Genomic DNA, 13,861 nt, shown 5'->3' on the forward strand with positions numbered 1-13,861 from the left:
TTTTCACTTCCTTGGCTGTTTACTTCTAGTATTTCTAAGCGTTTGTTCTTCTTGATGTTCATGAATGGAATTGTTGACTTCATTTCAGATTGTTCTTTGTTAGAGTATACAAATGCAATTGATTTTTGAGTTGACTTTGTATTTTACATCTTTGCTGAATTCATTTATTAGATCTAACCAGGTTTTTAAAAATAAAAATCCTTTTTAAATTTTTTTTGTAATTTATTTTATTTTTTTATTATTGTTGTACTGAGGGTACATTGTGATATTTACAGAAGTTCTTACAATGTATCATAGTTGAATTCACCTCTCCATTCTCCTTTATTCCCTTTCCCCTCATTCCTGGAATAGTTTCAACAGGTCTCATTTTTCCACTTACATATATGTGTACACAATATTTGCACCATATTCACATCCTCCCTTCTCCCACTGGTACCTTAAAAAAATTTTTTTTTAATTGTTCTTGCTGCTTATTAGATCTGACCAAGGGACTCTTGTCCTGGATTTTTTTTTTCTTTGATGTTGCTGGAATTTGAACTCAGGGCTTCAGTCTTGCTAGGCAGGTTCCCTAACACTTGAGCATACCCCCAACCCTTTTTGCTCATTATTTTGTTTTGTTTTGGGGAGATTTTTTTTTTTTGGCAGTACTCCAACTTGAACTCAGGTCTTTACTCTTGCTAGGCAGGTGCTCTACCACTTAAGCCACTCCTCTAGCCCTTGCTCTGGTTGTTTTGGAGATAGTGTCTCGCTTTTTGCCCATGCCAGCCTGGACCACGATCCTCTTATTTTAGGTTTCTCACCCTAATTGAGATGACAAGTGTGTGCTACCACGCCCAGCTTATTTCCATTGAAATGTGGTATCACAAACTTTTTTGTCCAGGCTGGCCTGGAACCTCCATCCTCCTGATCTCAGCCTCTGAAGTAACTAGGATTATAGGTGTATGCTAGGCAAATCATGTACTGCTGAACACGTCACCAACCCTCAACTTTTCTTTTTTTAATTTTAGATATTTGAATTCCTTTGCCATAATTCCCTTGGTCCTTTTGTGAAATTTGGTGTCCCTCCTGGAGCTATAGAGTTCAAGACTAAATACAATATTGCAGAGAGGGTGCGAATAGGGCCAAGTGGAGTATCTAGAAGATAATGTTTTCATCTGAGTCTTATTTCTGATGATTTATTAGTCATCTAAAGGCTGCATAGCCATTGAACAGGGCCAGGGGCATGGTTCACATAGGATAATGCAGGGACTGATGTAAGTGGTGCCTGTGGAGCTGTGCAAAAGCACCTAAGAAGTGCAGGGCATACCCCGCCTGCAGTTCCTGTCTTCTGTAACCTGGGATCTTTTCTGGCTTTCAGTTGAGGATCTTACTCTTCATTGAGTTAAGAAAATTGATTTACTTCATGCCTATATTTCCTTCTTGAGTCTCCACTGAGGACTTCACCAATTTGGGGTTATCTATAGCCAAAATGGGTTTTGTCCACAACCTGTGGGAATTTACTGAATATGTGAGAAACCTGATCTCAGCTTGATGTCTCCTTTTAGAGTCTTTTTTAGTAGAAGACTTTTTATATTGTAGTAAAATGTACATAAAACTCTCCAGTTTAAGCCTTTTTAAGTGTAGTTGTCAATGGTATTAAATATACTTACAACATGCTGTCGCCATTTCTAGATGATTTTCATCATCCCAAACAGAATCTGTGTACATGTGAAATCCCATTCCTTCCCAGCCCCTGGGACCATCTGTTCTATTTCCCTTATCTGTGAAATATTTCATATTAATGGAATCATACAATATTTGCCCTTCTGGGTCTGGCTTATTTCACTCAAGCTCATCCATGATACTTTTTAAGACTAAAGTATATTGTATTATTTATATGTGGCACATTTTATTTATAAAGTTACCTGTCGATGGACATTTCTTACATAATTTAAAGATTGTAGATACTGGGTTACATTCTAGAAACACATCATTTCCTGTGACTTATTTAACACTTTCATCCACAGTCTAGTTCCTGTTCATGTATTTGGTCCCAGTAGTGATTTTATAGAAACATGCTATTGTCATCATTAATCTTTTCTTTGCCTATGTTTTCTAGGATTGTAGAGTCCCAAGGTAATTTTGAAGTTCCCTAATTCAATCTACAACCCAAGTGAAACTGCTCTTACAGTGTCTTTGATAAACAGTTATTCAATCTAACCAATCCTACTGTGGTTGAATGACTTTCATTCATTTGCATTTTGAAAGAATAGTTTATCTTACCTGTCTCCATAGCCTCAGCCCTGATTTTCTCAGTCTATTGTGATCTGGCTTTTGCCTATCCATGCAACTGATGAGTTGATGAGCCAAGCATGGTTCTGTTTTTTGTTGCGGTAAAATATATAAACTATATGTAACAAAATTTAACATTTTAAAGTGTTCTGTTCTGTGGCATTAAGTGTATTCAAGCTGACCACCTCTAGAACCTTTTTGTTTTCCCAAATTGAAATGTACCCATTAAGCAAATTCTCTACCCCCAGTCTCTGGCAACAGCCATTCTACTTTTTGTTTCTATGAATTTGACTAGTCTAGGTACCTCACATAAGTGGAATTTTAAAATATTTGCCTTTTGTGCCTGACTCATTACAACTAAGTGTAATGTTTTCAAGGTTAATATATCAGAATTTTATTCCATGAAATTCTGGCCAAATAATACTCCAGTGTATGTGTGACATTTTATTTATCCATTCACCTGTTGGTAGACATTTGGGTTGTTTCCATATTTTAGCTGTTGTCATGAATGCTGCTATGAATATTGATGTACAAATACCTGTATGGGACCATGCTTTTAATTCTTTTGATGTACACATGGAAGTAAAATTGCTGGATCACATGAAGAGTATTAACTTTTAATTTAAGTGGAAAATAGCATTTCTCTTATTTTTCTTTGCTTCTCAGTTTTGATACAGTAAAGTATATAAACCTGAAACTCACAGCTCATGAATCTTGACAAATAGGCACACTCCGTGCACATACTTACCTTCATGTAATCATCACTCAGAGAAAGTTGAGCATTTTCCTCATCCAGCAGTTCCCCTGCCCCTTCCAGTCAGTCCTCCCCACATGGACAACCACCATTCTGATTTCTGTCTCTATAAATCCATTTAACCTTTCACATAAATAGAGCCATACAGCATCTACTATTTAGTTTTTAACAAATTTTGTATAACACGTTTTTGAGTTTCATTTATGTTGACATATGCATCAGTACTTTATTTTTTAAGTGGTGAGTGATATTCTGATGTACAAATGTGGCACAGTTCATCTGTTATCCTGTCCATAGACATTTGTGTTGCTTCTGGCTTTTCACTGTTATGATAAAATTTCTGTGAACAGTCACTTACACATCTTTTTGTGTACGTGTGGCGTTTGTTATCACTGGACTAAGTGCCTCAAGACTGGGATTGACAGACCATATATATAAGTGTATATATAAAAGTGCCAGACCATTTTCCAAAGTGGTTCACCTTGCCTTCCTACCAGCAGTAAGTGGAAGTTCTGGTGGTTTTGCTTTGTACAATTAATATATGCCAGTGAGAACAGAATGGGGAAAATGTTCTGGTTGTACATTCTTGCCAACATTTTTTTCTGTCATCTTTTTCATATTGTACACTCTGCTGAGTGCGATGTATTATCCTATTGTGACTTTATTTAAATTACTCCAGTGACAGTTGAATACCTTTTCATATGCTTGTTGGTCATTTCTTTCATGAAGTGCTTGCTTGAGGTTCTTTATTCTTATTATTTTGAAATTGGGTATTGCCGGTACCAGTGGCTTCTGCCTGTCATTCTAGCTACTCAGGAGTCAGAGATCTGGAGACCCCCATCTCGAAAATAGCTTACACTGAAAAGGACTGGCAGAGTGGCTCGAGTGGTAAAGAGTTTGCTTGGCAAGTATGAAGCCCTGAGTTCAAATCCCAAGACCACCAAAAATAAATAGAAAGGAAGGAAGGAGGGAAAGAGGGAAAGAAGGAAGGCTGGGAGGGAGGAAGGGATGATGATAATGGTTTTAGGGTTTGGACTCGGGGCTGCACACTTACTAAGCAGAAGCTCTACTGCTTGAGCCATACCCACAGCCCCTTTGCCTTAGTTATTTTTTACATAGGGTTTCACATTTTTCCTTGGGACCAGCCTCAGGCCACCATCCTCCTTCCTATGCCTTCATGTAGCTGGGATTATAGACACGAATCACTAAGCCCTGCTCATTGGTTGAGATGGGAGTCTTACCATCTTTCTGACCTTCACCTCCTTGAAAAGCTGGGATTGCAGACGTGAACCACTTTATTACGTGTCTATCAGAAGTTTTCACTTTGATGAAGACTCACTTATTTGTTTTTCCTTTGTGATTAATGCCTTCTGTGTATTGTCTAAGAAATATTAACTCTGAATTGTATCTTCCTTTCCCTTTCTGCATTGATATTGCAGAAATTAATTTTTTGGTTGAGGTATTTAATTTGACTCTATCAGTAATTTTTTTGGCAGTACTGGGTTTGAACTCAGAGCTTAGAGCTTGCTTGGCAGGTACTCTACTACTTGAGCCATGCCTCTACCCCTTTCTGCTCTGTTATCTTGGGGATAACCAGACCCGCCTGGTTGTTGTGCAGGCCTACCTGGACCAGGAGCCTCTTATTTACACTTCCCACCATAGGTGGGATGGCAGGGCACTGCCACACCAGCTTTTTCAAATTGAGATGGGGTCTGATGATGATAGTGGTTTTGGGGTTTGGACTCGGGGCTGCACACTTACTAAGCAGAAGCTTAGTAACCAGCTGGTTTGGGACTGTAATCCTCTAGATCTCAGCCTCCCAAGAAGCTAAGATTACGGGAATGAGCCACTGGCACCCAGTTTAGATTAATATTTTAATTTACAGGATCAGCAGGTCCATAGAGTTCTTGAAATGTCTGTAAGATTATTCTCTTAAATCTCCATTGCTATGTGGGGACAGACTATATTTCTGTTCACCATCTCCTATGGTATGTAATATAAGAGAATTCCGTACAATATAGTTTAATACTCTTAATTGTGCCATTGTTAAGAAAACAGAAAAGAAACAAAAGCAAAACCACACATGCACATTTGTCCATATGGTTATTTCTGCATAGAAATTCCTTGAAAATGTCCCAATGGTTCACTTCTGGTGAAGGGGAGGATGGAGAGAGCCTTTAATTTCATATCCTCTGTGTTCTTTAAGTTTTGTTTTACCAGGAGGATGAGTTTTGTTTGTTTATTTTTGGTCCTGGGGATTGAACCCAGGTTTTGTGTGTGCTTAGTGAAGGCTCTCTTATTGAGCTCCATCTGCATCCCAGATTTGTTTCTTTGCTCAGACTTAAGTGATCTTCCTGAGACTTTCTGAGTAGCTGGGACTATAGGTATGATCCGTTGAACCTGGCTTCATGTTTGTTTTTTTTAAACCCAACTAGTTATTTTTAAGAACCATTTGAAAATGTTGCTACTTCTATATATTAAAACTTCTATTCTGGTTTTTAAAAAGGATTATTGATTTTTGTATTGCTTAGTTATGCCCAGTTGACAGCCTAAACTCACTTTATTTTATTTTACTTATTTTTTGGTACTTGGGTTTGAACCTAAAGCTTCACACTTGCTAGGCAGGTGCTCTACCACGTGAGCCACTCTGCCAATCCAAATGCTTGCATTTTAAAATAAGAACATCCTTTCCATTAGCAAAACCTTGGTGTGGTTTAGTGAGTAACTTTGGAGCGCTGGTTTATAGTCCCATCTCTTCTACTAACTAGTAGCTCTTTCTGGGCAAATTACTTAACCACGAGAGCCTAAATTTCCTTATTTGTCTGTGGTACTAGTCCCTCAATTGCATGGCTCATTGGCCTTATATGGAAGAGAAATAAGTGTAGGGGAGAAATCACTCCATGTGTGTGTACCCCTAAAAAGGATACTTGTAGTTATTAAATTTTAATTTGAGGAACTAAAATAATTTAGGCTGTACAGTAAAACTCTCACTGTTCTTTTATGTGATGTTTTCCTTCTTCCTGTTTCAAGGTCACGAGAAGCAAGCTGGAGAGCAGCAATTTAATAAAAAGTCAAACCCAGATTGTGGTGTGTGTCCATGAGTGCATATTGACTCCGCCTGGTCCCTCCTGTCCTTTCATGCTCTTGTGTTTCTGCTGAGCCTGAGCCTGGGCCTGCTTGTCCTCCTGTCCATTCTTCTCCTCCTTTCCTGCCCAAGCTCCTGCTTAGCAATTTCTGGCAGGATCAGCAGGACAGGGAATGGTATGGGGCGGGGGACTGGTGGGAGATTAGAGGAATGAGAAGCCAGGGCTTCCCCCACCTTACTAGGCTTGGGGAAGCTGGAGGAGCATGGGCCATCAAAGTAGCTTCTCTCTGCTGATCCTGCCAGCAGGCCAGTCTTTTTTCTGGCTTCCTCAGGTAACTCCAACCCTGGGTATGGGAGCAATGTGTTTCCTCCCTTTAGCATTCTGGCCTAGGCATGCCAGTGGCTTTTTGCCCAGGCTAAGCTCTTGGTTAGTCTCAGCATTCCCTTTTAGGTCTCTTTTCTCCCATCGTCTGTTCACCCCCTAGATGTCCTTCTGTTTTACATCCTCAGGTGTTTTCTGTGTTTCCTTGTTAGATTCTGACTGATAGAGTTCAAACTAATAATAATAAAAATGTATTCTTTATATTCTTTTTTAAATTTGTTATACTTTTGATGTCCCAAATAGTATATTGAGGTAGAAAATGTGTTATAATTTGTTTGGCATAAGGAAATTGACATTTATTGAGTGGCCATCTTCAAATTTTCCAGTGAAGGCCGGTAGAATGGCTCAAGTGGCAAAGCACCTGCCCAGCAAGTGTGAGGCCCTGAGTTCAAACCCCAGTACCACCAAAAAAACAAGACAAAAAGAGCGAGATTTTCCAGTGAAAATTATAGAGGGAAAAAAATAAAGGCACAGAGAAGGTAAATAACTCCCTAGATCCCATACAAGGTTGGTGCTGAATCAAAATGAGAATTCTGCATATAAAAACTTAAATGTCCTACTGAGTATGATAGCTCACACCTGTAATTTCAGCATCCAGGAGGCAACGTAGGAGGACTGCAAGTTGCAGGCCAGTCTGGGCTTATGGTGAGACCCTATTTCAAAAAATCCAAACTAACTGACCAAACAAAAAAATCTTCAATGTGCCATTTGTCTCCTGGTTGAAGAGACCAGGAAATTTTTCAACTAAAAATTTGAACCACAGTAATTTTCTGTTTAACCTTCATATAGCCAGGATATCATCCCAGAATGAACCTAATTCCGGCCTAAACATTTGTATTAGGGTCACTCATAAGAGAATTTAGCACCTAGGCCATACTGTGGTGGAGAATTGCTTCTGGGGTGTCATGTTTACTCAGTTGTGGAAGGTTAATAATTTGTCAGTTTCCGCCTTAAAGGAGGAAAGACACAAGATGTCACAAAAGAGTGGAATGGGACAAAAGAAGAGAAGGGCAAAGGACAGCTGTTGCCAGGTTGCTGGCCTTCCACTCCCACTGCCTGCCATGGTGACGGTGAAGGGATGGTGTGGGACCTAGAGGTGAGGATAAGGTCATCCTTCCAGCTAGCTGAAAGGCATTACCTTGTCCTCATCTCATCCTTTGGCCACCTGACCTTGGTGGTGACCTAGACTCCTAGTGCTTCCTCATGAAATAGGAGAATCTGTGCATTACGTTTACAGGCCTACCTTTTGTGAGGAGCTTTCAAATAGGTAGCTCTCCTCAAGCCTGTGAACACGTGTAAGAACTGGAGTCCTGTGTGCAGGACTGGAAGAGAGTGATGATTTGGAACACAAAGAATGCAACTTACACATGTACAGGTACAATTGTAACTAAATGCAGGACTCATAGACTAGTGATTCAAAGGTATTCAGAATTCCTTCCTCTTTGAGAATAATAAAAATAATGGCATTGGGCCTGGAGGGGTGGCTCGTGGTAGAGCTCCTGCTTCGCAAGTGCTAAGCATCTACTCCAAACCCCAGTCCCACAAAAAGAAAAGAATAATAACAACAGCAGTAGCTAAAATTTCTTTAGGACATACTTTGCTTGCTTTTTTTTCTGATTATTTCAGTAATTTTTTTTGTGGTACTGGGGTTTGAACTCAGGGCCTTATGCTTGCTAGGCAAGGGCTCTACCATTTGAGCCACTTCACCAGCCAAGGGCTTACTTTGTACAAGGTACTGTTTGATCTTTCTTTCTCTCTCCATATATATAAAGTCATTCAATCCTCCACACTCCACGAGGATGAGTATGTTATACCCTGATCCTCCTATTTAAAAGTTTAATCCCCTCTCCCTGCACTGTTTTTCTCCATAGAAAAATATCACTGATAGCAACACTTCAGAATGATCTGGTCTAAGTTGTCATTAATGCTGAAGTAACGAGACCCTGCTCTAAATAGGTCCTCCTTTCCGAGTCTGTTGCACAGCCAGTGTTCGCTCATTTTCCTTTCTTTCTTTCCCCTGGGTGGACTTTCAGAAAAGAAAGGAAGGGAGGGAGGGAGGGAAGGAAGGAAAAAGGGGGGAGAGAGAAGGGATGGATAAATATCACTGATAAATATAACTTCTTATTCCTTTTGTTAGCATCCCATCCCATCTTCCCTTTCTGCCCCACCCATTGTGTAATCACCCTGAAACTGGGGAGTCAGTTCTGTTCATTTCTCTATCCCCCAGGGCAGTGAAATGGTGTGTAGTCTTTAAGGAAACTAAAGTTCTTTCAGCTTTTAAACTTTCAGCCTCTCCAGGGGAGTCAAACGACCTTTAGCACTTGGGTTTGGTGGTTCCTTTCCCCCTTCTAACTTATTTCCTGAACCTCTGTCTGGGTCCTTGAACTACCTAGTCTTTACCCAGGGGATATAAAGAATGACTCCTATTTTTTTTTTCCTGGTGCTGGGATTGAAGCTAGGCCCACTGAGCTTTATCCCCAGCTCTACAGAATCTCTCTCTCTCTCTCTCTGTCTCTCTGTCTCTCTGTCTCTCTGTCTCTCTCTCTCTCTCTCTCCCCCCACCACCTCTCTTCCTCCGTCCCTCCCTCCCTCTTTCCCACTGAGCTATATCCCCAGCCCTATAAAATCAGCCCTCTCCTTTCTCTATCTTGTGCGCAGCGCCCTCCCCCTCCCTTCCTCCTTCTCCATCTTTTTTTTTTTTTTTTTTTTTTTTTGATTCAGACAGTCTTGCTATATTGCCCATGCTGGGTTGGAACTCACCACTCTCCTGCTTTAGCCTCCTGAGGAGGTGGGATTATAGGCGTGAGCCAGCATGCACAGCATGACTCCATCTTTTCTTGTGAGATATAGGCAAGACTTAACATTTTTCATTTTATAAGTTTTTCCTTTTTAGTTAGAGAAGCAAGGATGCTTAATGATACTGTAAGCTCGAGGGTTCAGTCCCACTTCCTCTTCTCTTTAATACCTGTAGTACCTAGGTGACAGAGAGGCCATCAGTTAAAACTTGGTCTAATATTGCCAAGTAAGCCTCTTGTCCAAGAGCTCTTCATGACAGTGACCTCTTTATCCACTTTGTGCATGCGGTACGTATCTTAATCTTCGTGATCTTTGTGGCTTCTAACAGGAAGTTTGATTCTGGAAGTGGTTAGGCAGAATGTGAATGGGGAGAGAAGGAAGGAAACAGTGATGGAAGAATTTCAAGCAGCCCTTGATGATTAAAAGAGTGTCTGTTAAGGGCAGTTGGAAGATGAAGAATTTAAATTTTATCATTTTACTATCAACAATCACATCCATACTTCCCATCATCATTTCACTTTACAAATTCCATTGATACACCCTATTCTTGGAAAGGAACAGCAGCAGCAGTCTTAATTTTTATGTTCAGGCAACACTGACTCTGGGACACAATAAGCTGCTTTCCCTTTCCTGTCATATAGACATGTAAGTGATAGTTTCTGTAGGTGGTTTTTCCTAAGGTTCTAGAACATCAGGAAATGGATTACAAATATCATTTCCTCCTTTCCGTCTGCTCTGCCTTCTCTTACATTTTTAAAAAGCAGGGAACACCTCAAATGTAGATTAAAGAGTGTAAGCAGTAAAACACCCCTGTACTTACTGGGCAGATTTAATAAATAAAAATATTTAGTTGTGTTTACCGTAAGGCTTTTTTTTTTTTTTTTTTGTAGAACTAGGTATTAAAAGAGTTGAAGTCTCCGTTTTACCTTCTAATCCCCTTCCTCCCTCTCCCTTCACAATTCTCAAGTTGCTGTGGATCCTTCTCCTCCCTGTTACCATAGAAAAGTAATTCATTAATGGATTTTAAACTTTTGAATTTCTGTAGGTGAAATAACTGATTTTACAGCTTCTTGGCCATGAACCGTACATTCAGGGCAAGGTCAGGGATTCAATGGATTGGGGTTTTCTTTCTTGTTCATTTTTTTTTTGGCAGGGGTGGGGGACTAGAGTTTGAACTCAGGACTTATGCTTCCGAGGCAGGCGCTCTTACCACTTGAGCCACTCCACCAGCCCTTTTTTGCACTGGGTATTTACAGATAGGGTCTCGTGAACTATTTGCTCGGGCTGGCTTCTAACACTGATCCTCCTGATCTCTGCCTCCGGAGTAGCTAGGATTACATTTGTGAGCCACCAATGCCCAGCGAGCTCCAATGGATTGTTTTCATTCTTGTCTTCTCATTCCTGGGCAACAGGAATTTGTGCATCTGAAGATGACGTTTAACGATGTACATTTTTGGTACTCTGATCTGTCAAGTGTGATTTTGTTAAATATAGCTTGCTAGAAATATTCCTTGTTCCTGTTCACCTTGTTTTCAACAAGTTTCTTTCTTTTTTTTCTTTTTTGCAGCAGTAGAGATTGAACCCAGGGCCTATTTACCACCTGTAATCAGATGGGGAGATACGAGAGGAAACAAAGGAAAATGATTTTATGTTTCTTAGGCTAAGTGATCATGTTGGATACTGACTGACATTATATGCCATAAAAATGCAAGGAAACTGTGTGTGCATTGTGTAAGGACAGGACAAGTGTCTCTTAGTTTAATAGTCTATAATTTTGATGCACTATAATCTGTTCTGTGGTTAGCAGCATGAAGAGTTTAATATTGTGTTTATGGTTCGTTTAGCTATGAGGATAGTGCTAAAGGAGAAAACCTAACAATGACTGTGTTGTTTTGTCAAAATATGCTCTCCAGCTCCAGAGCTTCCTATTTTGGAGAGGCAGAACTGGCTGATTCATCTGCACTATATCCGGAAGGATTATGAAGCCTGTAAGGTGAGAGATTGCACTGAGAGAGAAAATGAGAGGCAGAAGGTTGATTAGGTAACCAAGTGTTTCAGCAGACTGTGGCAGTTGATATCCTGCTAATAATATGGGAGTTAGTCTTTGCCCACGCTTTGTGTAGTGGTTAGTTTGTGCTGTGATGGAGCTGCTTCAGGGATTCCTGACAGGCAGTCATTTATTAATTGCTCACAGGCCTCCAGATTGGCTGTGGGTTGGCTGCTGGCTTTGGGTTAGGGGCTGAGGAATATTCCATGTGTCTCTCATGTCAAGACCAAGCTGAAAGGACGGTCACTCTGGGATTTGTTGGTTTCGTGGCGGAGGCAGATTTTCACCTCAGGCTATTATTTATTTTGTTTTGGTGGTACCAGGGTTTGAACTCAGGACTTCATGCTTGCCAGGCAGGCTCTCTTATTGCTTGAGCCACTCTGCAGGCCCCTATATTTTTTTAAAACCTTTGCATAGGTGAGAAATGGTTGAGGTTTATTTATAATTTGTAGTGGTGAGGTTGACTGTGTATATTTATAAAGCATTTATATTTTCTTTTCTCTATTTGTATCATTAGAAACATACCATGTATTTTGCATCCCATGTATTTTGCTGGCAGATGGTAGAACATTAACACGGTGTTTGTTTTTAGCATTCAGAGCTTTGTATCGTGGGCTGGGGGTGTGCCTCAAGTGGTAGAGCACCTGGATAGCAAGCACTAAACCCTGGGTTCAAACCCCACCACAGCTTTGTAATGCTTCCAAGGCTGAGGGTTTTACATTATTATACCTGTGGCGTTTACACCCTGGCTCTGCATAGAGCTAACAACATTTAGTACCAGCATGAGTCTTGAAAGGCTCCCTTGGTTTTTTTTTTCTGTGATATTACCCTTTTTGTTCCCTTTGCTTCCCCACCCCCCCAGGGCCTCACACCTGCTAGGCAGATGCTCTACCAGTTAAGCTACTCCTCCAGCCCTTTTTTCCCCCCTCTTTGACTACTACTCAGTTTCCTTGTTTGGCTTCTCTTCCTCTTCTTGCCCCCACCCCAGTTTGGTTTTGCTATGTAGCCTTGGCTGGTCTTGAACTCATGATCCTCCTGCCTCAGACTCCCAAGTGCTGGGATTTGAGGCATGTGCCATCATGTCAGATTTTCTTTATTTCTTAAGAGCTGGGGATATTCTTAGGTCCTGTCCTTGACCCCTTTCTCTATTCATTTCATATACTTCCTCCTGGTGTCCAGACCCATCTGGAGATGCCTCACATGCATTTCAAATCCAGCTTTTCTGTAGCTCATCCTGTCTCTTCACCTCCAAACCTATTCCTTCTTCTGTTTCCTGTTTCAGAGATGAGTAACATCTTTCACCCATTGTGAATGTGTCCATTTCTTAATTAGGTAATCACTAAGTTCTAGAGCTCCTTCTCAACATCTTTTGAATTTGTCTGCTTTTACCCTTCTTCCTGCCTTAATCACCATTCTTTTAACTTAAAGAATGAACTCTACCATAAGAGTTCATGTACCACCCTTGCCTTTAACCTTGTCTCCTTTTATTCTGCTTCCAACAATGCTCCAAAAGTGATTTTTCTGTATAACAAATAGGATTGGATTCCTTCTTTCTTAAACTTGTCAAGATTTTTCCAGTTGCACTCAAACTTTTTGGCATGACATCTGAAACCCTCTCTCTTTGACTCTTGGCTATCCCAGCTTCTCTTCCGTCTCTTGCCAACACAGAGTTTCATATTGTTCTTGCCGAAAGGCTTCCCTAGTTCTTCAAGTTAGAATCAGATGCTGTTTTCTGAGTTCCTGTAGTGTCCTGGGTTCAGACTATCACTTATAAAGATACAGCCCAGGTTTTGCTCATCAGAGAACCCCTATATCTATAATGGTACCGAAAAATCTCTTATTTCTTCTACTGTGCTAGTTAAGATTTTAGACAGAGTTGACAATTTTTCTGTTATGGGACACCTAGTAAATATTTAACTTCACAGGCCACATGTAATCTTTATTTCATATTCATCACCGCCTGATTTTTTATGACTTTTAAAAATATAAAAACCAAACTTGGCTTGAGTGCTGTTAAAAAAAAAAAAAATGGCCTTGAGCCCTGTAGTTTGCCAGCCCCCTTTTAAGATAAGGAGCCACAGCAAGAGTTGACATATAAAAGACATTCTGAATGAATGGCCTCATTAGTCATTGTTACTGCCTAGGTTTCTCACAGGTGCCTCCTGCACTTATTCACTACTCAGAGGTATTTTTCTTCCTCTTTCAGGCTGTTATCAAAGAACAGCTTCAGGAGACTCAGGGGTTGTGTGAATATGCTCTCTATGTCCAAGGTAAGACATGTATTTCTTCTCTTCTTACTAGAGAATATACTTGACCTGGGTTCTCCAGGAACAACTTATGAAATACTTAAGCCCAAGTAAATGCTCCACAAAGGTCATATTTAGCAGTTTTTGAAATCTGAACATAATTCTGATACTACATTTGGTTTCAGAAATGACTAGTTCTGTTAAAAAGTTGCTCTTGTCACTTACTCCCTTTCAGTTTCTGGCCAGTGTTTTTCATAACTGATGCTTAGGATCCCTATCT

The 13,861-nt window shown here is 40.3% G+C and overlaps 1 protein-coding gene across 2 annotated transcripts in view; it reads left to right on the forward strand.

Moving 5' to 3' along the window:
• The window catches only part of Bbs4 (Bardet-Biedl syndrome 4), a 55,135-nt gene that overhangs the window by 23,794 nt on the left and 17,480 nt on the right, over positions 1-13,861 (forward strand). For both annotated transcript variants that reach the window (XM_074061516.1, XM_074061517.1), the window contains exons 3-4: positions 11,202-11,281; positions 13,542-13,605. In XM_074061516.1, coding sequence (XP_073917617.1) covers positions 11,202-11,281; positions 13,542-13,605 — 144 coding nt within the window. The remainder of the gene's footprint in view (positions 1-11,201; positions 11,282-13,541; positions 13,606-13,861) is intronic.

The sequence above is a fragment of the Castor canadensis genome, chromosome 19 (genome assembly GCF_047511655.1).
Source record: "Castor canadensis chromosome 19, mCasCan1.hap1v2, whole genome shotgun sequence".
NCBI classification, from domain to species: Eukaryota; Metazoa; Chordata; class Mammalia; order Rodentia; family Castoridae; genus Castor; species Castor canadensis.